This window comes from Musca autumnalis, unplaced genomic scaffold (assembly GCF_047663935.1).
Source record: "Musca autumnalis isolate F117 unplaced genomic scaffold, ASM4766393v1 scaffold_4, whole genome shotgun sequence".
NCBI lineage: Eukaryota > Metazoa > Arthropoda > Insecta > Diptera > Muscidae > Musca > Musca autumnalis.
In genome coordinates this window covers 200,560,359-200,585,128 of record NW_027411977.1, presented here as the reverse complement: position 1 = coordinate 200,585,128, position 24,770 = coordinate 200,560,359, and the positions used below count along the sequence as shown (strand labels likewise).

Genomic DNA, 24,770 nt, shown 5'->3' with positions numbered 1-24,770 from the left:
TATCCACGTTATAAAAATAATGTACATACTTTATCTACGTTATGAAAATAACATAGACACTTTATCCACGTCATGGAAATAACGTAGATACTTTATCCACGTTATGGAAAAACGTACATAATGTATCCTCGTTATGGAAATAACGTAGATAATTGATCCACGTTATGGAAAAAACGAAGATACTTTATCCACTTTATAAAAACAACGTAGATACTTTATCCACGTTATGGAAATAACGTAGATACTTTATCCACTTTATGGAAATAACATAGATGCTTTATTCACATTATGGAAATAATATTTCCACGTAATGGAAATAACGTAGATACTTTATCCACACTGTGGAAATAACGTAGATACTTTATCCACAAAAAACGTCTTTCGTATCTCTCAACATCTTAACATTTATCTTTTACAGATCTACTACAGTAACGATGGTGAAGCATATCACGCATTGAACGATGAAACCGATAAGCCGCAATTATTCAATGGACCACAAGATTCGCGTACCCCAGCCAAAACTCTTTTCAAAATTCCCATTGAAGCCAAGTCGGTGAAAATTTATCCCCTCAAATGGCACAATTCCATTGCTATGCGTGTTGAATTGTTGGGTTGTAGCCACAGCGAAGTTACCACTGTAAAACCAAAGACCACACCCATTACTGAACATCCCATACATTTGGTCGATGAGCTGGAATGTACCGATAAAATGGGTATTGAAAATAATGAAATGAGTCCAAGACAAGTAAAGGCCAGCACCGTGTGGAGTCTACCCAAACCTGCCAAGAAACCTAAGCTAATAGATTTATTGAAACTGTCTTCGCCAGTTGGCTGGAGACCAGCATTGAATACACCAAATGAATATGTTGAATTTGATTTCTTGGAACCACGCAATATATCTGGTTTCACTACCAAGGGCGGTCCAGATGGTTGGGTTACTGGCTATAAGGTTATGTTCTCAAAGAATAAACTTATATGGAATAAGGTGTTGGATATTGATGGTCAACCTAAGATCTTCCCTGCTAATCATGATAAGGACACCGAGCAGACCAATTACTTTAAGACACCCATATTGACGCAATACATTAAACTGGTACCGGCTAAGTATGAACAGAATATTAATATGCGTATTGAACCTATTGGTTGTTTCGAGAAATATCGTGAGTTTATAGTGATATATTATCGGAATTTGTGCTAAATTTATCCTTCTGTTTTCAGCCATTGTTAGTGAAAACATGGTGGAAGTTGAAACTCCCAAAGTCAGCAAATGTTTGGTGTGTGAAGGTATTACTGACACCTCCACCACAGATGGTAATTGCAAGTGCAAGGACAGCTTATTCTGGGATGGCAACAAATGTGTACCAAGCAATTTGTGTCCCTGTGTTGAGAATTATATACCGTAAGTCAAGAAGCGCCCTCCTTCCCTCTTGTATGCCCCTAATATTCTTGTTGTTTTATGACAGCTACCCCATTGGCTCCACCTTTGAGAACAAGCTTTGCGAAGAATGTACCTGTGTTTTGGGTGGCCATAGCAGCTGTAAACCCAAGAAATGTCCACCATGCAAAGAACCCAATCAACGTCCCATTGTGGGCACTGGCTGCTATTGCAAGTGTGAACCCTGTCCCAAACATCAAAAATTGTGTCCATCAAGTGGTGATTGCATTGCTGAGACTTTGTGGTGTAATGGCATTAAGGATTGTGCCGATGATGAGGATGAAACCTGTTCCAACACCATTTATGTTAACAATAAACCCAATGTTACAACCACGGAAAGTAAGTTTGCAACTTCAAGGAAGTCAGCGGAAAATATATTTACAATTTTCTTTCATTTTAGCTGAAATGATTTCCTGCCCTGTGCCTGAATGTCCACCCAAGATGAAGATGAAAATTACGGAAAAGAAACAAAGAAAAATGTCCAGCATGTTCTCGTCAACGTAAGTTCCTTGAAATAGAATCCCAAGGAAGTTTAATTACAATCTCTTCTTCATTCACAGTTTCACCAAAAAGGTCACCGTTAACCGCGACGAAGATGGCAAGGTTACCAAAACCAAGGTTATCACTTCCTCCGAAGAATTCTTGGATCGTCCTTCGAATGAATTGGAAATTGTCAAAGAAGAGGACTGTGCAGAATTCACTTGTGTACCTATCAAGGAAGTTGTGGTGCAGAAGAATGTCACCAAGACTTGTCCACCACCTGTATGCCCCGACAAATATGCTGTCGAACTGGATATATCTTCGGTTAAGCCAGGCGATTGTCCACCCTATACTTGTGTCCTGAAACCCAGTAAAGATGATTTCTGTGAAATTAGCGGCAAAATGTTCAGAACCTTTGATGGTACCGAATTCAATTATGAGACCTGCAGTCATATTTTGGCACGTGATTTGTTAAACTCATCGTGGGTAATTTCAGGTAAGTTTGACGGAGGTTTATGTTAAGGAAACATTAGAAGAAATTTATGTAAGGGCTCCTTGAAGGAGCACCACTGACCCGAAGAAATGCTTGAGCAAGGATAGTGAAATGATACAAGAGGGTCTCTGTTGGTGGAACGTGCGATATAAGACGAATTTTTGATATTACAAATCATCTACACTTCAACTCAACATATGAAGTATTTTTAAATCAAGACCGCTCTTCTTTGCACTTTAAAGCAAGAACTTTTCCTTTATTTAAAAAAGAAAGTTAAATAGAGACTGAATGACTGACTCCCTGAAGGATCACCAACGATCTGAAAAAACGCCTTCGGAAAAAATTTCGACAAGTTCTGCTATAGGAAATAATTCCAGTATAGGAATTCTGTAACTTTTATCGATTCGAAAGATGTTAAAATTTCTTTTGTTTTTGTAACAACTACAAAACAAACAAATGAAATTGTTGTAAAATAAACAATGAGTAAAGTTGTTAAAAAATTACAGAATAGGCCCCCTGTAGGCATATGCTGTAACTTTTATCGATTGAAAAGTTGTTAAAATTTCTTTTGTTTTTGTAACAACTACAAAACAAAATTTCTTTTGTTTTTGTAACAACTACAAAACAAACAAATGAAATTGTTGAAAAATAAACAATGAGTAAAGTTGTTAAAAAGTTACTGAATAGGGGGGCTGGGGGCCTATTCTGTAACTTTTTAACAACTTTACTCATTGTTTATTTTACAACAATTTCATTTGTTTGTTTTGTAGTTGTTACAAAAACAAAAGAAATTTTAACAACTTTTCAATCGATAAAAGTTACAGAATAGGCCTACTGGTTGGCTCTTATTAAGAACGCCAACTTTATTTCAACTCAACAATAGAAGTTGTAAATATTAGAATTTGATTTAGCCTAACTAAGACTAGTAAAAGAGAGAAGGAGAGTGAAAAATTCGTACAAACACGTTTGCCATAAATCTTATGGAGAGGTCATAAAAACACTCACTTATCTCACATATGGCAACTACGCTACACATGCAGACTAGATTAGATCCTATGATCTAACTCAGACGTATGTACGTCTGTAACAATGTAAAGTCTTATCACATTTTATTCTCCTACAATACACTATCTTCCTTCCTGTTGTTTATTTTATTCAGGTGGAATTTTAGGTGTATTTCCTTTCATCTTTTGCCATTCCAATAAGGCTTTGCCTTTTAGATTGCTTTGTTTAGCTCGCTAGTACGATGCGCTTTCTCCAATAATTTATCTTTAATCGTAGTGTCTTCATTGGCCTAGTTTGCCCCGATTCAAACACTCTCTCTCTCTGAGCCAGCCAATTCTTCATCTAATTTCATTTTTCATCTTCATAACCTTATTCTTCCCCTTGCTTAGCCAATAGTAAATCTTCTACCCTACCCTGCTACCCAGGTTTTCTCAGCCACACGCAGAGCATTGTGGACGTGCTTCTGTAGAGTCTTGGCAAGCTTGAGCGCATATTTCATTGTCATGACATCTGCTTGCATTTTCTTCATGGCTGCCAACGCGGCATTGCATTGCATCTGCTCGTCTTCCAATCCGTCTTTCAGGCCACGGACTTCCTTTTCGGCGCGGATTTAGCTCTCTGTATTTAATTTTTTAACCTTTGTCCTCAAAGTCTTTGGCTTGCGTTCTGTCTCCTTGTTAGCCCCTAGTAATTTTTCCTTGGCTACTTGGTTTCCCAAGACTCTCTCAAAGCATTCTTCATTTCCTTAGAGTTTTGGCAAGCTTTACGGCGTATTTTTTAAATTTTTCCAGTGCCGTGATGTCAGCTTGCATTTTCTTCATGATCTCCATCGCATCACACCGTTATCTAATTCGTCCTTCAGGCCACTGGCTTCCTTTTTGGGTCGGATTCAGCTGCTCTTTGTGAGCCAATCAGTTGTGCATTTAGTCTTCTCACCTATGTCCTCAAAATCTTGGCCTCGCGTCCTGCCTCTTGGTTAGCCGCTAGTAGTTTTTTCCTTGGTTTCCACAGCCCCTCGTAAAGCATTCTTGAACTGCTACTTTAGAGTCTTGGGAAGCTTTACTTCATAATCATTTCAATTGCCTTGATCTGACCTCTCATTTTCTTCATGGCCGCTACTTCGGCATTGCGTTAGCCGCCAGTAAATCTTGCTACCCATGTTTTCTCAGCCACACGCAGAGCATTATGGACGTGCTTCTGTAGAGTCTTGGTAAGCTTGAGCGCATGTCATTGTCATGAAATCTGCTTGCATTTTCTTCATGGCTGCCAACGCGGCATTGCATTGCATCTACTCGTCGTCCATTTCGTCTTCCAGGCCACGGACTTACTTTTCGGCCCGGATTTTGCTCTCTGTGAGGTAGCCAATTCTGCATTAAGTCTTTTCACCTTTTTCCTCAAAGTTTTTAGCTTACGTCCTGTCTCTTTGTTAGCCGCTAGTAATTCTTCCTTTGCTACTTGGTTTCTCCCAGACTCTATCAAAGCATTCTTTACTTGCGCCTTTAGAGTTTTGGCAAGCTCTATAGCGTCTTCTTCTTAAATTTTTCCTGTGCCGTGATATCAGCCTGCATTTTCTTAATGACCACCATCGCATCATTCCGTTGCATACGCTCGTTATTCAATTCGTCCTTCAGGTCACGAACTACTTTCTTGGCTCGGATTTAGCTGCATGCCTTGCTTTTTGTGAGAAATTCACTTGTGCATTTAGTCTTCTCACCTCTGTCCCCAAAATGTTAGCCTCGCGTTCTGCCTCTTGGTTAGCCGCTAGTATTTCTTTCCTAGGTTCCCTCAGCCTCTCGCAAAGCATTCTTGAACTGCTACTTTAGAGTCTTGGGAAGCTTTACTTCACCATATTGTCTATTGCCGTAATCTCACTTTTTATTTTCTTCGTGGCGCTACTGCGGCATTGCGTTTTATCTGTTCGTTATCCAATTCGTCTTTCAGACCTCGGACTTACTTTTTGGCTCGTATTCAACTACATGTAGCACTCTCTGTGTTGTAGTCAATTCTGCACCGTTGCCCTGAAAGTCTTGAGATCGTCTTGGCCTCGCGTTCTGCCTCGTGATTAGCCGCTAGTATTTTTTCCTTGGTTTCCTCAGCTTCTCGCAAGGCATTATTGACTTGCTGCTTTAGAATCTTGGCAAGATTGACTGCATCTTCTTTTCCAATTTGCCATTGCCATGATATGAGCTTGCATTTTTTTCATGTCCGCCACCGCGACTTTGCGTTACATCCGCTCCTTGTCCAATTCGCCTTTCCATGCCACAGACTTCCTTTTTGGCTTGGATTCAACCGCATGTAGCGCTGTCTGTGATGTAGTCGATTCGGCATTTAGTCTTCTCTCCCCATCCTTCAAAGTCTTGAGGTCGCCTTTGCCTTGGGATCTGCCCCTTGATTAGCCGCTAGTTCTTCTTCATGGGATACCATGGTTTGCTCAGGCTCTCACAAAGCATTCTTGACATGGTTAATTAAAGTCTTGGCAAGCCTGACGACATCTTATTTTTAAAATTTTACGTTGCCTTGTTTTGACCTTTTATTTTCTTCATTCGTCCTTCACAAGACAGACTCCTTTTTGTCTCGGATACAGTTGTATTACCGCGTTTGCACTTAATCGGATTTAATAAACCCACTGGGTTTCAAATGTCAACTCCGTAGCGCAAACGCCAAATAAATCCTCTTAAAAAAGGTTAACCCGACAAAAAGCTCTAATGCAGACGGCGTTTATGTCGCTTTCTCCATTAAGTCTTTTCACCTCACGAGTTCTGCCTCTTGGGTTAGCCGACAGTAAATCTATTTGCCTACGATGGTTACCTCAGCCTTTCACACAACATTGTACACATGGTCGTTTAAAGTCTTGATAAGCTTGATTCCATCTTCTTGTTCAACATTACTGTTGGCTTGATCTTACCACCGCGTCCAATTCTTTAGGACACGGACTTTTTGGCCTCTACATCGTTAATGCGTAGATGCCGAATCATTTCAAACTGAGAACTCATTTTAGCTTCATGGCTTGCTTTAGCCTTCTATATTACTTTCAGTCAATGTGAATCGTCTTATTCATGGCCATCAATTTCGCCAATGCCCGTTCAGATTTTTATCTCGTGGTGACAGATTTCTCTTTCGCGCGTACCATGATTGGGGTAAAACGGAAAATTAAACTTTTTAAATTTTTTTTGAAGCTTCAGCTCGGTGGTTTTCGACATACCAATATGTCTCTCCCGATTTTTACCGCCGTTTCATTCTGACGCAGCATGGTGAATATCCCTTTTTATACCCTCAGCCTTTAGACTAAAGAGGGTATTTACACTTTGATACGACCAAAAATGTGCCTCATCGAAATAATGGTTTTAGACCCCAAGTATGTTTGTACGATATCCGTTTCAGACAATTTTGAGTTGATCTAGCAATGTCCGTCCGTCTGTCTGTCTGGCAGGCTGGTGCGCACGATAACTCTCGAACGGATCAATTGATTATGTTCAAATTTTGGGTATCGAAATATTTTGTCCAGATTCGATTTAAGTTCGAAGATGGGCCATATAGGTCCACTCCTTCAGGTACCTCCCCCACAAATGTTCAAAAATTATCGAAAAACTTGTGCGCACGATAACTCTTGTAGGGAATAACGGATTTGGTCTATACTTTGCGCATCGTGTAATTTCTACCAAGCTTGTATGAGGTTCCAATATGGACTCAATCGGTCCACTCCTTCGAGTACCTCCCACACAAAATTTCAGAAAAGTTCAGTTTAGGACCTGGTCTCGAATCGCTTTGATTTTTGTTTACGCAAGTTGTATTCGGCGTCCTCTATACGACGCTGTAAGTTTCATTAGGGGAAAGTCCATACTTCCTGAGAACAGGCTATTTTCTCAGAGTTACAAAAAACCCTATGACACCGTGTGTAGTGGTTGGAGCGCAAGATAACTCTCGAACGGATCTGCCGATTCGGTCCAAAATTTGGCTTTCGTAATATTTTGTTCAAACTTAGTTCAAGTTCAAAGATGGATTATATCGGTCCACTCCTTCCGGTACCTCCCCCACAAAATTTCGAAAATGTTCGGAAAATTTGTGCGTACGATAACTCTTGAAGGGAGTAACCGATTTGGTTCATACTTTGTACATTATGAAATTTCTACCAGACTTAGGTCAGGTTCCAATATGGACTCAATAGGTAAACTCCTTCGAGTACCTCCCACACAAAATTTCGGAAAAGTTCAGTTTAGGACCTGCTCTCGAATCGCCTTGGTTTTTGTTGTAACATCTTGTATTCACTGTCCCCTATACGAAGGTACACGTTTCCTCAGGGACAAGTCCATACTTCCTGAAAAAATAGCCTGAAAGTTGAAAAACAAAGCCTATGACACCACGTTTATGGGTGGAAGCGCCAGATAATTCTCGAACGGAAATGCCGATTCCGGCAAAAATTTGGTCTTCGTCTTGTTTCCAAACTTACTTTAAGTTTGTAGATAAGCCATATCGGTCCACTCCTTCAGGTACCTACCCCACAAAAGTTCGAAAATATTCGGAAAAATTGTGCGCACGATAACTCTTGATGGGAGTGACCGATTTGGTCCACATTCTCATAATATCTACCAGATATAGATCAGGTTCGAACATGGACTATATTTGTCCACTCCATCCCGTACCTCCCACACAAAATTTTGGATAAGTTCACTTTAAGACCTGCTATTGAATCACTTTGATTTTTGTTGAAGCAACTTACATTCGCTGCCTCAATTACGATGGTAAAAGTTGTTTCAGGGGCAAGTCCATACTTCTTGAGAAAACAGCCCGATGGGTGTAAAAACCCCCTATGGCACCCCCATGGTCTATTTCGGTCCATTCCTTTAAGTACCTTTTCCGCAAAATGTTTGAACTTTAATCCTAATCAACATTTTTGTCGGTTCGTACGACCAAAATTTTGAAACCCCCTAAATACATAAGTTTTTTTGTGAAAAAAGTGTTTCAATTTGCACAGGCTGAGGGTATATCTCTGTCGGCAAAGCCGACTGATACTTTTTTACTTGTCTTAAGGACAATTGTCCTCTACATCTTTATTGAGTAAGTCTCGAATCATTTCCAACTAAGTACTTACTCCCGATTCAGTGCTTGCTTTATCCTCCTCAGATTTCAAGGTGAAATGTCTTTTTCATGGCCCTCTACTTGGTCAATGCTCGTTCATATTTGTCTACCTTCTGGTAGCGGATTTCTCTTTTACGGGCCTTCCCATGTTCTTCTTCCTCCCTTGACAGGGATATAATGGAAAATTTATTTCTTCAAATTTTTCGGTGCGCCAGCTTGCTGATTTTCGACATACCCATACGTCTCCTCAAATTCAATCGTCCAGTTTACAAGGCCAAGAAATCTCTACCAGGTGACAACATTTTTACGTAGTTAATATATGGATAGAATGTTTCCTGATTTCGATCGCCCTTTAGAGGGTAATTACTTCGCCCTTGCGGGGGCCTTTTCCTGTTAAAGGTTTTAACAAGACCCTGTAAGTATGAACTACCTCTAGTTTATTTATCCTTGAAGACTCTGTGGATTTTCCAGTAAGATTATATATTCGTTTAAACCTGAATACAAAAACATTGGCTACCGTCCCACAAAGTTGACGTCGCGTCATCTACCGTTGATTAGTAACAACATTTCTACGTAGTTAATCTATTATTTGAGTCTTTACTATTTTCGATTTCCCTTTAGAGGGCGTTGGCTTTCAAAGCTTTCAAAAATACCTTGGGAGAACCAAATAACTCCGGTTTTGGAAACTTTAAGTATCCGAGTTTTAGTCCTGGCTATCTCATGATACTCCAATGTAAATTTGATGATTATAGTAAAAAAGTCCTCAAAGTTGTTTTTTTTTTAATTTCCTAAAAAAATTTTCCAATTTCCATTTTCAGTTCATCTTGAATGCACCGATGCCACCCGTAAAGTTTGCCGCAAGACCATAACCATCAAGGACACAGTACGTGGTGCTACATTGATTGTTAAACCTCGTAAACGTTTGAATTTCAATGGTTTCGATTATACCGTACCGCAACTGATCAACTCACCCATTTGCAAGGCTTCATTTGTTGTCTCACAAGTTGGTGATACTGTGATGGTTGTCTCTCCGGAACGTGGTTTCTGGGTACGTTATGATGATATTGGCTATATTCGTATTGGTGTTTCGTCGAAATTCATTAAAACCGTAGATGGTTTGTGTGGTTACTACGATGGTAATGGTAGCAATGATAAACGTTCACCTGACGGTACGGTTATGACAAATACAGCCAAATTTGGTGAGAGCTGGTTTGACAACAAAACACCCAAGGACGAATGTTATCCACAGACATGTCCATTGAAAATGCGTACACAGGCATTGACATTGTGTAATTCCATTAAGTGAGTAGATATTAGGAGGTGAACAGAGATGGTGACGGATTTGAAAAATCTTGATTTTGTTTTTGATATTTTCTCTCTGCAGGTTTGATGAATTCATCAATTGCAAGAAATCCGTTAGCTATAAACCGTTCGCCAGTAAATGTGTGGAAACAACTTGTGAATGTTTACGTGTCCATAATGGTGATGTCAAGAAGTGTCGCTGCAATCTCATGGAGGATTATGTTAAACAATGTTTGGCTGTTAATCCCAATGTACAATTGGATACATGGAGAGCTAAGCATCAGTGTGGTAAGTTAAATGAAATTTCGAAGAATCAGAAAAAACACAATGGACCGCTGGTCTTCGTATTCCTTTAAGCTAAACTATCTTAAGAGAGGCTTTTCATTCTCAAAATTTTATTACTTTTTTGTACAGAAATTGCCTGCCCTGCTCCATTCGTCCACTCCGACTGCTATAAGAGACGTTGTGAACCATCCTGTGATACCTTGAATACCGATGATTGCCCTGTCATCCCAGATGTTTGCTTTGCTGGCTGTTATTGCCCTGAGGGTACAGTACGCAAGGGTGAAACCTGTGTTCCCATCTCTGAGTGCAAGGATTGTGTCTGTGATACAATTGGTTCCAAGAAATACTTTACTTATGATCGCAAAGATTTTACATTCAATGGCAATTGCACTTATTTGTTGTCCAGAGATATTGTCCTGCCTGGTGTCCATACATTCCAGGTGAGTAATTATTTAAGGTGTTATAATAATTCGGGAGGTGCCGATACTTGTAAGAGTTTTGAACCCACAACAATCTTTCGAACTCCCCACACAATAAGTAAATCGCCGCCAAAGTATAATTAGACACGCCATCTACTGAGAAATTAACCATAGTAGAGTAGAGCTGGGGCAGGTCTAGAATGAAATATTGGATTGATATGATCATCATAAGGCAAAGGCTATAATTATATTTGTCATTCCGTTTGTAACACATCGAAATATAAGACGAAGACCCTATAAAATATATATAACGATGTCCGTCTGTATCCTGACAGTTCGAAATTTATAAGATATTGCTTTATAATTTGGTACAGAAGCCTCTATTACCCCTAGGATAATAAGTATTGAATATGGGTTATATTGGTCCACATTTTGATAAAGCTCCCGTAGAACCGTACCTCCAATTTTCGGTGTCTTTAAGTTTTTAGCCTCATTACTCCTCCGAAATGGCTGAAATTTGGTATTTTATTTTCTTTGAGGCTACAAAACTTTTCTCCAGAAATTTGTTAGCGCAGATCCATGCTTAAATATAGCCCACATAGAACCGAACCTTCCGATTTTCGATATATTAAAGGCTTACGCCTCATTATCCAACCGAAATGATTGAAATTAGTATTAGTTTGTCTAGAGGTCGCAACACTTCCCCACCTAAAACTTTGGACAGGAAAGGAAACTAAATATTCTATTTTAGTTTAGACTTTTTCACGGTCGTGGCTATAAAAAGTTCAGTCCGGCCGAACTTAGCTAGTTTTTATTTATGTGAATATCTAAAGGACCTTAGATCTTATGATTTCAATCGATGTATGCCATTTTATATCCACTCTTCTCTCCCTCCAGGTCTATGTAACCATGGATGATTGCCGTAAGTTGGGTAAGTTGAACGCTCCCGAACATTCAAGCTGTGCCAAATCGTTGCACATTCTCAACGGTGACCATTTGATACACATTCAACGTGAACCCAATAAGCCAAAGAATTTGGAAGTCATTGTCGATGGTTTCAAGGTGAAGAAATTACCCTATAAGGATACCTGGATTAATCTTAAGGATATACCCGGCAAAGAATTGGTACTCAGTTTAACAGAGGCCCAAGTGGAATTGAAGGCATCTTTCGATGATTTGATATTCTCTATTGGTGTGCCCAGCGTTAAATATGGCAGTAAAATGGAAGGTCTATGCGGAGTTTGTGATGGTAATGCCAACAATGATTTGCAACCTAACCCTGCGAAAAAGAAGAAGAAGGGTGGCAAGAAGATTGGCAAGGAATTGGTTGATGTTATCGATTCATGGAAGGCTGAAGAACCTAAATTGGGTCTAGGAGCTGATGAGTGTTTGAGTGAGACGACTGTTGAGGAGGACTGCTTGCCACTGCCACCAGAGAAGGATCCTTGCATGTTGTTGTTCGATGAAAATATCTTTGGAAAATGCAATATGATTGTGGACCCATTGCCATATATATCCACCTGCCAACAGGATATGTGTAAACCGGGTAATGATCAAAAGGGTTCCTGCGAGTCTTTGGCTGCCTATGCCAAGGAATGTGCCAAACAAGGTATCTGCCTGGATTGGCGTAGCCCCACATTGTGTCCCTATGATTGTCCTGCCGATATGCATTATGAGTCGTGCGGTTGCACCAAGACCTGTGATAGCCTGGAACGTCTTAATGAATTCCAAGCTGTTAATATCAACACGAATACTATGGTAAATACCTTGGGTACGGATGAGTTGTGTGCACCCAATGAACGTTATGAGGGTTGCTTCTGTCCACCGAATAAGGTTATGGAGAATGGTAAATGTATTAGTGAGGAAATGTGTGTTAAATGTGAAGATCCTGATCATATGCCTGGTGAGAGATGGCAAAAGGATAAGTGCACGGAGTGCTTGTGTGATAAGCAGGGCAAGACCCAGTGTATGGAACGTAAGTGTTTGGTGGAGGAGAATATTTGTGCCGAAGGATTTGTACAGCAGAAGATTGCCGATACTGAGGATCAATGTTGTCCACGCTATACTTGTGTCCAGCAACCCCAAGTACCACCAAAACAAGATTGCTTGGCACCCCTAATGCCCCTGTGTGGTCCTGATCAATTCAAGAAAATCAAGACTGGTCCAGATGGTTGTCCTCAGTACATTTGTGGTGAGTATTGCTAAAGGTAGAGGCAATATTTCCAGAGCTGTAAATTAATTGTGTGTGTTTTTTCAGAATGCAAACCCAAGGAAGAATGTGAACCTTTGAAGGAACCCGAAGCTCTCAAACCTGGCGAAAAATTGGTCAAGGAAGAAGCCGGCTGTTGCCCAACCCAAAAGATTGTTTGCGACACCTCCAAGTGTCCCAAGAAACCCGAATTCTGTGTTGAGGAATTCTATGAAGTGTTTACCAAACAGGAACCCACCGACTGTTGCCCCGTCTACTACTGTGCTCCACCCAAGGATGAGTGCATTGTGGAGGACAAAACCACCACTCAGAAATACACCAAAAAGATATCCGATATGTGGACTGATCCCAAAGATCCTTGCAAGATTTTACAATGTACTTATGGTCCTCATGATACGGCCAAGCTTCTAACCACCCAGGTCACCTGTGATACCAAATGCGGTCCTGGTTTTGAATATACCCGCAAAGATTTGAGTAAATGTTGTGGCGAATGTGTCCAAACACAATGTGTATTGGAGGGCAAACTCTATGAACCTAATCAGGAATGGAAATCGGATGATAATTGTACCACCTTCGCTTGCATCGAAAAGGGTAATAGTCTGATTGTAAGCTCTGTAAGGGAAAGCTGTCCAGATGTTAGCAATTGTCCGGAACATTTGTTGGCCGATCAGGAGGATAGCTGTTGTAAGATATGCAAAGAGGAACCAAAGAAGGAGGATATGAGTAAGTTCAAAGATTTGGGGCGAAATTTGTTTCCTTACTTATTATCTGTAAACTTTTATAGCAAATTGTCTGCCCGTATCCCTGGCTGAATCGGAGACTAGGAACTTGGTTAAGGTTAGAGCCATGGGCCATGGTATTTGTGTTAACGAAAAACCAATACAAGGTTTCACGGAATGTGTGGGTTCTTGCAACTCTGGTTCGAAATATAATAGAGGTAAGTTCGGTATTCCATGGTCTCTATTCACATATAACAATTGTTTCTTTTTTCTCTTCCAGAAACTTTGCTACAAGACAAGATTTGCCATTGTTGCAACATCAAATCGTACAAAACCATTTCGGTTCAATTGACCTGTGAAGATGGTAGCAAAATCTCTAAGGAATTGGAAATACCCTCCTCATGTGGTTGCCAACCTTGTTCGGATTCGTCGGAATATCAAACGGCTAGTGGTGTTGATGTACGTGTGCAACCTTTGCCATTGGCTAAAATGATTGAAATGAAAAAACTCTTGAATGTTTAAGTAAATGATTTACTTTACTTTCGTATTTTTATTGACTCGGGCTTTAGTTTTATAGGTACATGCTATCCATTAATTTTATAATGCTATAAATAATATATAAGTTACAAGATAAGTTTCTTTTATAAATAAACAATTGGAATGTAACTGCAAAAATTTTGGAGTGCAGAATTATTTCGGGAAATTGGGATATCATGTACACACTTGTTGACATTTGTGACGACATATTTCCTCTTAGGTTGAAGGAGCTAGTAGGGTTCCAAAGGTCAGTACAGAAATGCGTTTGGGTGATAGAGAAAGACAAGAGTTTCACTTACTCCTATTTAGAAAATATATAATTTAATGTGTTTTTACTAAAGCTACAAGTCTTCGGTCCTCCTCCCTGGAATGAGATTCTTCGATAGGCCGTATTCTTCGACTCGAGATATGGATAAGTACTCGTGCCAAGGGACGAGGAAGTTGGGGTGTGGTAAACCAGCAACTTGACTATGTACTCTAATTCTCACAAGGAAATGGGGAGGGTTTCTACGGGATACCTCAAGCAATACTAACACAACAATGGTTCTACTGCATGAGATACAGGATGATTCATGACTAGTTTGCATGCTAGACACCTTAAAAATTACTCAAGCAGGATCTACAAGGACATTCAAGGCAACGTCTGCGAGGAAATGCAAGACTAGGTCTGCGAGAGTCATCAATAACTAATAAAGTAGGATCTACAAGGAAATGTAAGGCTAAGTCTTCGAGATACCTTACTACAGCAGGATCTTTCAAGGATATGGAGAGGGTGTCGCCGACATACCTAGACCTACCTCAGCAATGGTACTACAGTACACTACTAGACGAAATCCAGGATGATTCGTCCAAGGTTACAGGATGCGTTTTTATATGACAATTCGTAATAATTATCCAAGCAGGATCTACACGGAGAAAGCTTAATAACTACTCAAATAGGATATAAATAAAATAGAAATAGAATAAACATACATAGATTCACATTTTGGTGTAACCCCATATAACAGTTCCTCTCGACCGAAATTGTTGTAATTTCATACTCCGGGTTCTCAGACAGGAAGGTAAACAATACCGCCCGATGTAAAGTCTTCTGCAGCATTTTTTCTACTGAAGGGGCTGTAACTTCGTATTTCAGATTCTCAATGACTGGAGTAGGTGTTACCTGGAGGTATATGTAGGTGTTACCTCATTGGTATTAAACCTTGTTTAAAACAATACTTTTTCACTTGTCAGCTTTACCGACAGAGATATACCCGCCCGTGTGGATTGAAATACTTTTTCCCAAAAAAACTAATCCAAAATTTTGGGCGTATGAACCGACAAAAGTATGGATAGGATTAAACCTCAAAAATTTGGGGGGATATCAATAGATAGGGCTTTTTTTATCACACTAGCCTACGAACAACATAATATCGCTGTAAACAGGGCCACTTGGAAAACCTTCGGCAAAAATGTCCAAAGGATCCTCGAACAGACCCTTAACCACACAAAAATGTTGAACATTTGTGTGGGTGGCACCACAAGGATTGAACAGATAGGGCCCAAATTTGAACATAAACTTAGTTTCGGCAATATTTAAAAGATTAAAAGTTTGGACCAAATCGGTTGCTACGTCTATGAGAAATCGCGCGTACCATTTTAGCGAATATTTTCGAACTTTTGTGGGGGAGGTACCGGAAGGAGTGGACCTATAAGCACTACCTTCGAATTTCATCTTATATTCGAAGAAATATTACAATATCCAAGGTGTGTACGAACGCAGTATTCGCTTCGAGCTCTTCAGCCACTACATATGGTGTCATAGGGTTTTTTTTACAACTTTCGGGCTGTTTTCTCAAGAAGTATGGACTTGCCCCTTAAAAAACGTTTACTGTCGTAATTGAGGCAGCGAATGCAAGTTGTTTCAACAAAAATCAAAGTGAGCAGGTCTTAAAGTGAATTTATCCAAAATCCGGTAACTCCCTTCAAGAGCTATCGTGCTCAGAATTTTTCTGAAAATTTTTGAACTTTAGGAATGAACTGATATGGCTTATCTTCGAAGATAAACTAAGTTTGGACAACATATTACGAAGCCCAAATTTTGGACCGAATCGGCATATCCGTTCGAGAGTTATCTTGCGCTCCAACCACTACATACGGTGTCATAGGGGGTTTTTGCAACTGTCAGGATATGGACTTGCCCTTGAAGTATGGACTTGCCCTTGATGAAACTTGTACCATCGTATAGTGAATACAAGTTGTTAAACTAAAATCAAAGCGATTCGAGAGCAGGCCCTAAACTGAACTTTGCGGAAATTTTGTGTGGGAGGTACACGAAGGAGTGCACCGATAGAGCCCATATTGGAACCTCTTCTATGTCAGGTAGACATTTCACGATGTGTAAAGTACGGACCAAATCGGTTACTACCTTTAAGAGTTATCGTTCGCACAATTTTTCCGAACATTTTCGAACTATTGTGGGGGAGGTACCTGAAGGAGTAGACCGATATGGCCCATCTTCGAACTTAAACTAAGTTTGGACAAAATATTACGAAGGCCAAACTTTGGACCAAATCGATGCATTCGTCCGAGAGTTATCGTGCGCACCAGCCAGCTAGACAGACGGACGGATGACTCCAAATTGTCTGAAACGGATTTCGTCCAAACATACTTGGTCTAAAACCATTATTTCGACGAGGCACATTTTGCCCGTATGAAAGGGTATATACCCTCGTTAGCATAAATGCTGAGGATATAAAAATATAGAAAACCCAGATCGGACCCGCTAAATTTGTGTGTTTTTAGTACTTTTAACTTAAATAACGTAGTTAGGATAAGCCATGGTTGCTTATATTGTATGTACAAATACGTGAGAGGTCTATGGCTATGGTCCAGTGAAAATATAGGTGTCTCACATTTTAGATCTACTTTCATAATCTACACAGATTTCCTTGTCATTTTTTGTTGTTGTCACACAGGGTTATACTATTGACTACTCTTCGTATAGCTGTCCTTCTCCGCTGCAGTTAGACTCAATAAATATCCTATCATTTTATTGTATTGCTGAGTGTTTTGGTACGAAAATAAAAATTAATGCAATTGAAGGAAACTATATGACATTTATTTTGTATTTATTTGTCAACAGGAACATAATTTTGCTTCTTCAAACATTCGCATTTCAAAGAGCTTTTTTATGAATATTTAATAAACAGTTGCGACAAATATTCATTCATCTTTATAAACACAAATAAATATTCCATGCAATTTTTCGTATTTTCTTGTACCAGTTCCAAAATGCCTGACTGCATACAAATGTTGGGAAGACATTAATAAGGAATATGCAACTTTAAAGTCACAGAGCTGAAAAACGTTCAACATTTTCCTAGAGCAACAATTTCAAGGAAAATTTAAGCTCACATTATAAAATAAATTTTTTTCTACTAATTTGCAATCATGGGTTTTAAAAAAATTTAAACAACCAAAACTGTAGAAGTTTTTTATTAATATTAATCTTTAGACTGCTAGAAGAAATCTGCAGTAAGAAAGTAAGTAAGAAAGTATCATTCAGCTAAGCAGACGGAGATATACCCTCAGCCACTGAAAAAAAACAACAAAACCAAACCAAACACAATAATTATGCCGATTATATAAGAAGTACCAAACTTCTTCACAAATGCCGGAAATATTAAATTACGTTAAACTAAGTTTGGAAGAAATCTTTGAAAAAGTTTTAGAGTTATCTTGCACAATAGCCATTTTGGTGTGTGCCGGCAGGGATTTGGAGCTTTTGGGCTATTATCTCAGGAAGCATTAACATACTCCGTTGTTGTACTGTTGTAAATGAGGCCGCTATAACAACCTACTGAATAAAAGAATCAAAAGGATGCGAGAGGAGCTCTTAAACTTAAACCCGAAGTAGTGGATCGATATAGTCCATATTCCAACCTGATACATGACGGGATGAAATAATATGATGTGCAAAGTCTGCACCAATCAGAAACACCCTGCGAGAATTGTCTTGCGGGTTTGACATTTTGGTTGGTGTCGTCAGGTTTCTTGGAGCTTTTAGGCCAATATTTCAGGAAGTATGGACTTGCGCAAGAAAGAAATTGTAACGTCGTAAAGGGAGCCGCAAGGACAACCTACTGAAAAAAAATTTCAAAACGATCCGAGAGGAGCTCTTAAACTTCAGTTTATCCGAATTTTGTGTAGGAGGTACCCGAAGGAGTGGACCGTTATAGTCCATATTGGAACCCGATCTGGAAGCAATAATAGGATGTGCATTAGGGCTATAACCAAAAAAATACCACCACATAGCCGTGCAGAGCATGGAAAACTATTATGAAATACGGCGTCAATTTTTCTCTATCGCGAAAAAAGTTTCCGCACCAAATGCATTGAAGTTCAGTAATGCATTTTTTAATTTTAGCTGTTATGACAACATATTTGCTTTTAATTAAAATTTTTATTTTTTTGTAATCTAATTTAAAATCATTATCAAAGCGTTCTGGACCAATTTGTTCTTAAATCGCGCCATTTCGGAGCATATTAGGAACTTTTGATACTATTGCAATTTTGCTTTTTCTTTATAAACTCGTGAATTTTATGTTTATATTTTTTGTACCTACCGGACAAAAGAATATGGGGTCATTTGCAACGAAGTCACGAAAGTTACAGGCTGTTTTTGCTGACTTTGCCTGTGAGAATCGTATATGTTTTTTACAAAAATACAACACCAGTACCACGTGGGGAATTTTGTCCTAATAATGAAAACGCGTTTCTAAGATCGATTCGGTGAAAAAAGTTTCCGCGCCGACTGTAATTACTAAAACCCTTTTGATGTTTTTTCTACTTATAACTTTAAGTTTGCTTTGTTTGAATAAATATTCATAGAAAAAACAAGTAAGCCAAGGCTATAGTCGGACGGGGCCGACCATGTAATACCCTACACCTTTGCCCCAGGGAATTAGCTTTCCACATATAAACTTATTGTAAGAAGTAAATTTTTGGATGCTGGTACCGTATCGCACCAAGCTTAAATAATGACATAATAATTGTTTCACAAACATCCCAAAAAGGACAACGCTCAATGACAGGAACCCACAGCTTATCTCCGAGTCCGAACGGCGTGTCCTAAGACACCATGACTGAAATACTCAGAAAATGTCGCAAACCTTACTGAAGGATATTTTGCAACCGTTGAAAATTTCATTTTGCCTGGCTAGGGAATAGTTTTGAAAAAAGGTGGCAAAGCGACCCATGCTGCAATGTATGTATAAAAATCCAATTGGACAATTAAAACGTTAGGGCACCATGTAATTTGCAATAATGCAACAACTAGGAATGGGAAAATGTGGTTCTCTACACAAAACCATTATATATTAAGCAGTAGGCCCGTTATTTAGCAGACACTTTATTGCAATTTTCACCGGGGGGAAGATCAGTAGTTCTATTTTCATATGTAGTCTACTTTGCCGGTATATGCCCTCCAGGATATAAAATATAGACCAAAACTATTTTTTTTTGTATTTTTAATACAAAAGTAATGGTCCATTTCACCCGCTAAATAATATCAGATCATCATCCAAAATTGTAAGCATCTTCCTCTACCTAAACTCTTACCTCGTGCAAAATTTCGTGATTATTGAGCTATAATTGCGAACTCTAGCGTGTTTATGATTACACTACAAACAAATAACAGGGTATATTAGGCTGTAACTCTGTTATTTTATCATGTACACCAACACAATAGACATCAATAGAAAGGTCAAGCGTTCCTCTTCCTTACTTGCCCGAAATGTCTCTTCCAGGAATAACGATATAAATAAATACAATTGTCATAGGCAAAGTCATTAAAAACTGTCTGTAACTTTCGCGAATTTGTTGCAAATGACACCATATTCGCTTGTCCGATAAGTACAATAAATATAAACATAAAATTCACGAGTTTATAAAGAAAAAACAAAAATTGCAATAGTGTCAAAAATTCCTAAAATGCTCCGAAATGGCGCGATTTAAGAACAAATTGGTCCAGAACGCTTTGGTAATGATTTTAAATTAGATTACAAAAAAATAAAAAATTTAATTAAAAGCAAATATGTTGTCTTAACAGCTAAAATTATAAAATGCATTACTAAACTTCAATGCATTTGGTGCGGAAACTTTTTTCGCGAAAGAGAAAAAATTACACCTTTTTTTCATAATAGTTTTTCATGCTCTACACGGCTATGTGGTGGTATTTTTGATATTTGCAAAAAAGTGTAAAAAGTTATATCCCTAATGTGCATAGTTTGGACCAAATCGATTGCTCCCTTCGAGAGTTATCGTATACAGAAACTTTTGTGAACTTTTGTGGGGGAGGTACCCGTAGGAGTGGACCGATATGGCCCATCTTCGAACTTAAACTAGGTTTTGACAAAATATTACGATACCCAAAATTTAGTTTGCACCAGCCAGACAGACGGTGGGACATGGCTAAATCGACTTAAAATTGAAACGAATTTCGTCCAAACATACTTGGGGTCTAAAACCGTTATTTCAATGGGACCATTTTTGGTCGTATCAAAGTGTATATATAGGGTATATATGGTAAATTTCAAATTTCTTTTGCAATTCCATTGGAAGAAATGTTAAAAAATTTTTTGCGAGCACATCCGCAATATTTGGAACATTGATTAAGAAAAAAGTCGTGGTTTCAAATCTGTTCGCGTTCACAAAATTGGATGCTGCGCTCCAAAGTTATGGGGGGTTTTATTCCCTTATAGAGAACAAATATTTAAAAATTCAATTTTTGCTGTAATAAGAAAATGTATATATAAAGCGTTTTACTGCATTTAATATCTATCCGTAGATGCCTAAATATTTACAAAAAGTATTTCTATTTTCGCGGAAAATCAAGAAATAATGAAAAAATCTTGGAGTAAATTTAATTTATTCTAATTTAGAGTCCAAATAAAATTCGAAAAAAATAAATTAAAAATACGTACAGATTCTAGACAACGCGTAGAAAAATATGAGACCAAAATTTTAACGATAGGATTTATAACTGCCATATTACAGCAACGAAAACTTATTGTTGGAAATTTTTTCAAAAATATATTTTTTGTTTAATACGAAAAATAGAAAAAACATTTTTGGAAGTTATTCTACTATTTCGCTAAATTTCGATGCAAGGACTGACGGACTTCGCTGAAACTTCTTCAGGGAAAATGCGATGACAAACCCGAAAGTGTATTTGCTTACTTTGATAAACAATAGGATTATGAAATAAAAAGTAATATTGAAATTACAACCAAAGAAAAAACATAAAAGTTAAAAAACGTATAATTCGCGAATTCGTTAAAATCAGTTAAGGCGCATGCGCTTTTCAGATACAGCGAGTGCATCTCTATCAATATGTAGCGATTTTTCCACTTTTCATTCAGCGGCCAAAGTGTGCCGTCAGCTGCATCTTACTGTTCAAAAAACCTTTATGTGGGTAAAGATTGCGCGATGTACATAAGATTATAAGGCGCATCCGATTTCAGTGACCGCCTATAAAAAATACGTCATTATAACAAATTTTAAACAAATTCGTCAAGAACCGCGGATGTGCTACCAAATTCTATTTTATACGAAATACGAATATTACTCCAGAATCTCGGTAATTTATGCCACACGGTTTTGGAAAATAATATAATCGCGTATAAAAGATTCCATTTATGTAAAAATAACCAAAGAAAATCGCGGTTCAATGCGCGGAATCATCAACATATAATTTTGCAGAATTTCCTACTTTCAAGGTATCTATAACCGCCGTTTTAGTGGATGGATTTGAAAGCGGAAGGGTTCATTAGATCCGGCGCGTAAAAAAACTAAAATCATACGGGGTTCAAGGGTACCTGAGTCACAGTTGTAACTTTTGAAGCCAAAAAATAGGTTTTTAAAGAAAATTTACGCATCAAAATGTCTCCTATTACTAGGGACTCCTATTACTAGGGAGCTGTACAAAGCACACCCATGAGATATACATCAAACGACGTGGAATCACGAGTTCTACAATCCAATAAACAGTTTGAGTAATTATCTGTTTGCGCCCTTCAATTATAAGAAAAATTCAAAAAACCCAGATTTCAAAACTTCAAAATGTCAGCATCGATTTTAGGGGGATGCAGTGTATATATCGAAAAGTCATACATTAAAACCATGTTGACCAAGGGGTTTTCTTCAATTCTTTCTTTGAGCTCAGGTCCGAATTTTCCGTGGTTTGACCAGAAATCAGGAAAGAACACAAAAAAACTTGTAAACTTCAACACATTTTTACACATTTTTTAATATTACCACCAACACAGCTTCCACATAAATTATTTGTTATGGTTCATTTTATGCGAGCCTGGCTAAAACACTTCAATTAATATAAATATATTCATATTGTATAAAATATATTGACAGTTCGCGACTTATTAAATGGTGAACCTCAACTTCAACGATTGTAAAACATTTTTGAATATTACCATATACCCTTTCTACCCTAAAGTCTGAGGGTATAAATATCACGGCACTAAGACACTCATTAGAACTTGGCCTAAAACTGATAGAGGTTGGATTTCTTAGAAGTTTTTATACCTGGTCACATTAATAAAATAACTGACACGGGCCGGTTGAAAGAATCACAGAAAAGTTCATATATAGTTCGGAGAACAATTTCACCAAATTTTAAAAAATCTTGTTGCACCTAATCTCTTATTCGATTTTATTTTAACTTATTTGAACAAGTAATGTTACCATGTTCTTGTCTGTCTATTCGAATGTGGTGAGCTGTATGTGCAACGACAAAACTACGTGGAATTTTTAAAAAGGATATTCATAAATAAATTGTTTTGTGTTGTTATAGTTTCTCTTGTTTATGTTGACTTTTGGAAATACATCCAATATTTACTAGTTTATGTCTCATTCACTGCTATTGATTGCAACATGTTGCAACTAAACTATAAAATATTACTTCATGTTTGTTATGGAGCACAGTGGATGATGTTAAGGTGCTAAGGACGTAAGATTAAGACTTATCTTGGACCAGGAAATCCTAATAACACCTCGTATTAAAGTTTGGTTTCAAAAAATATATTGCATAGGTCTGTAATCGCCTCTGAGCCACTCACCAAGAACAACATGAATTGAGTCCTTCCAATAACACTTTCAATTAAGCCCATGTGTTTGCATTAATATCCATGCATCAAATTTAAGAAAAAAAATCTTCCAGTGTTCAGAATCAATTTGAATTCTTGATTTGAAGTTGTTTACAACGTTGGACACGTTTTTCTTTTGGTTATTTTCCCTTTTTATGATACTCTCGATTCGTGGCATTATCAATGAGTTAAAACATAAATTTTGAAACGTTTTTCCTGAGGAGTGTAACGAAAAACATGGGATACACAAAATTTACTAAAGAACATGAGAAAGAAGTAAAAAAAGTAACAGTCGATTTAGCCGACGTAGATGTATCTTTAGCCTCCGTGAATTGTGACGCTCATCTATGAATAGATCATTTGCCCACGAAAAACATAATTGCTTTCTTAAGTAGTCTCCAGCATGATTTATACACTTTGTCATGCGCAATTATTGAAGCACTTTTTTCAGTTCGAATGAGACACCTCCAAAACATGGTTTTGGAACGCTTCAATAGCATCTTCTGAAGTCATTGTGTGCCAAGTCAGTTCTTAAACTATCAATTCCACGTTTTGTTCGGTCACAAAGTCACTGATTTGAATCGATGTGTGAAAGCTCACATTGTCATCTTTTCCTGTTCGTTTTTTATACCCTCCACCATAGTATGGAGGGTATATTAAGTTTGTTTTTCCGTTTGTAACGCATTGAAATACTCATTTGCGACCCTATAAAATATATATATTCTTGATCAGGGTAAAATTCTAAGTTGATCTGAGCACGTCCGTCCGTCCGTCCGTCTGTGGTAATCACTCTAGCATCCACAAAAATGGAGATATGACGCTGAAATTTTGGGAAAATGCGTCTTTTGTTTGCAGGCAGGTCAAGTTCGATGATGGGCTATATCGGTCCACGTTTTGGTATAGCCCCCATATAACGGTACCCCCCGATTTACGGTATTTTGACGTTTTTAGCTAAATTTTCAGACCGATTTGGCTATAATTTGACATTTAGGGTTCTTAAATGTCAATAAACTTATATAACAAAAGTTGTGTACATAGGTCCACGTTTTGGTATAGCCCCCATATTACGTACCCCCCGATTTACGGTATTTTGACGGTTTTAGCTACATTTTCAGACCGATTTGGCTATAATTTGACATTTAGGGTTCTTAAGTATCAATAAACTTATATAACAAAAGTTGTGGACATAGGTCCACTTTTTGGTATAGCCCCCATATAACGGTACCCCCGATTTACGGTATTTTGACGTTTTTAGCTACATTTTCAGACCGATTTGGCTATAATTTGACATTTAGGGTTCTTAAGTGTCAGTAAACATATATAACAAAACTTGTGGACATAGGTCCACGTTTTGGTATAGCCCCCATATTACGTACCCCCCGATTTACGGTATTTTGACGGTTTTAGCTACATTTTCAGACCGATTTGGCTATAATTTGACATTAAGGGTTCTTAAGTGTTAATACATATATGTAACAAAACTTGTGGACATAGGTCCACTTTTTGGTATAGCCCCCATATAACGGTACCCCCGATTTACGGTATTTTGACGTTTTTAGCTACATTTTCAGACCGATTTGGCTATAATTTGACATTTAGGGTTCTTAAGTGTCAGTAAACATATATAACAAAACTTGTGGACATAGGTCCACGTTTTGGTATAGCCC

At 38.2% G+C, this 24,770-nt stretch overlaps 1 protein-coding gene across 2 annotated transcripts in view; it reads left to right on the top strand.

Moving 5' to 3' along the window:
- The window catches only part of Hml (hemolectin), an 85,716-nt gene extending 71,618 nt beyond the window's left edge, over positions 1–14,098 (top strand). For both annotated transcript variants that reach the window (XM_073986522.1, XM_073986521.1), the window contains 12 exons: positions 419–1,160; positions 1,219–1,399; positions 1,464–1,774; positions 1,836–1,935; positions 1,996–2,411; positions 9,308–9,791; positions 9,874–10,079; positions 10,206–10,516; positions 11,393–12,686; positions 12,753–13,427; positions 13,489–13,641; positions 13,704–14,098. In XM_073986522.1, the coding sequence (XP_073842623.1) occupies positions 419–1,160; positions 1,219–1,399; positions 1,464–1,774; positions 1,836–1,935; positions 1,996–2,411; positions 9,308–9,791; positions 9,874–10,079; positions 10,206–10,516; positions 11,393–12,686; positions 12,753–13,427; positions 13,489–13,641; positions 13,704–13,945 (5,115 nt within the window). In that variant the 3' untranslated portion in view covers positions 13,946–14,098. The remainder of the gene's footprint in view (positions 1–418; positions 1,161–1,218; positions 1,400–1,463; positions 1,775–1,835; positions 1,936–1,995; positions 2,412–9,307; positions 9,792–9,873; positions 10,080–10,205; positions 10,517–11,392; positions 12,687–12,752; positions 13,428–13,488; positions 13,642–13,703) is intronic.
- The last annotated feature ends 10,672 nt before the right edge of the window (positions 14,099–24,770 follow it).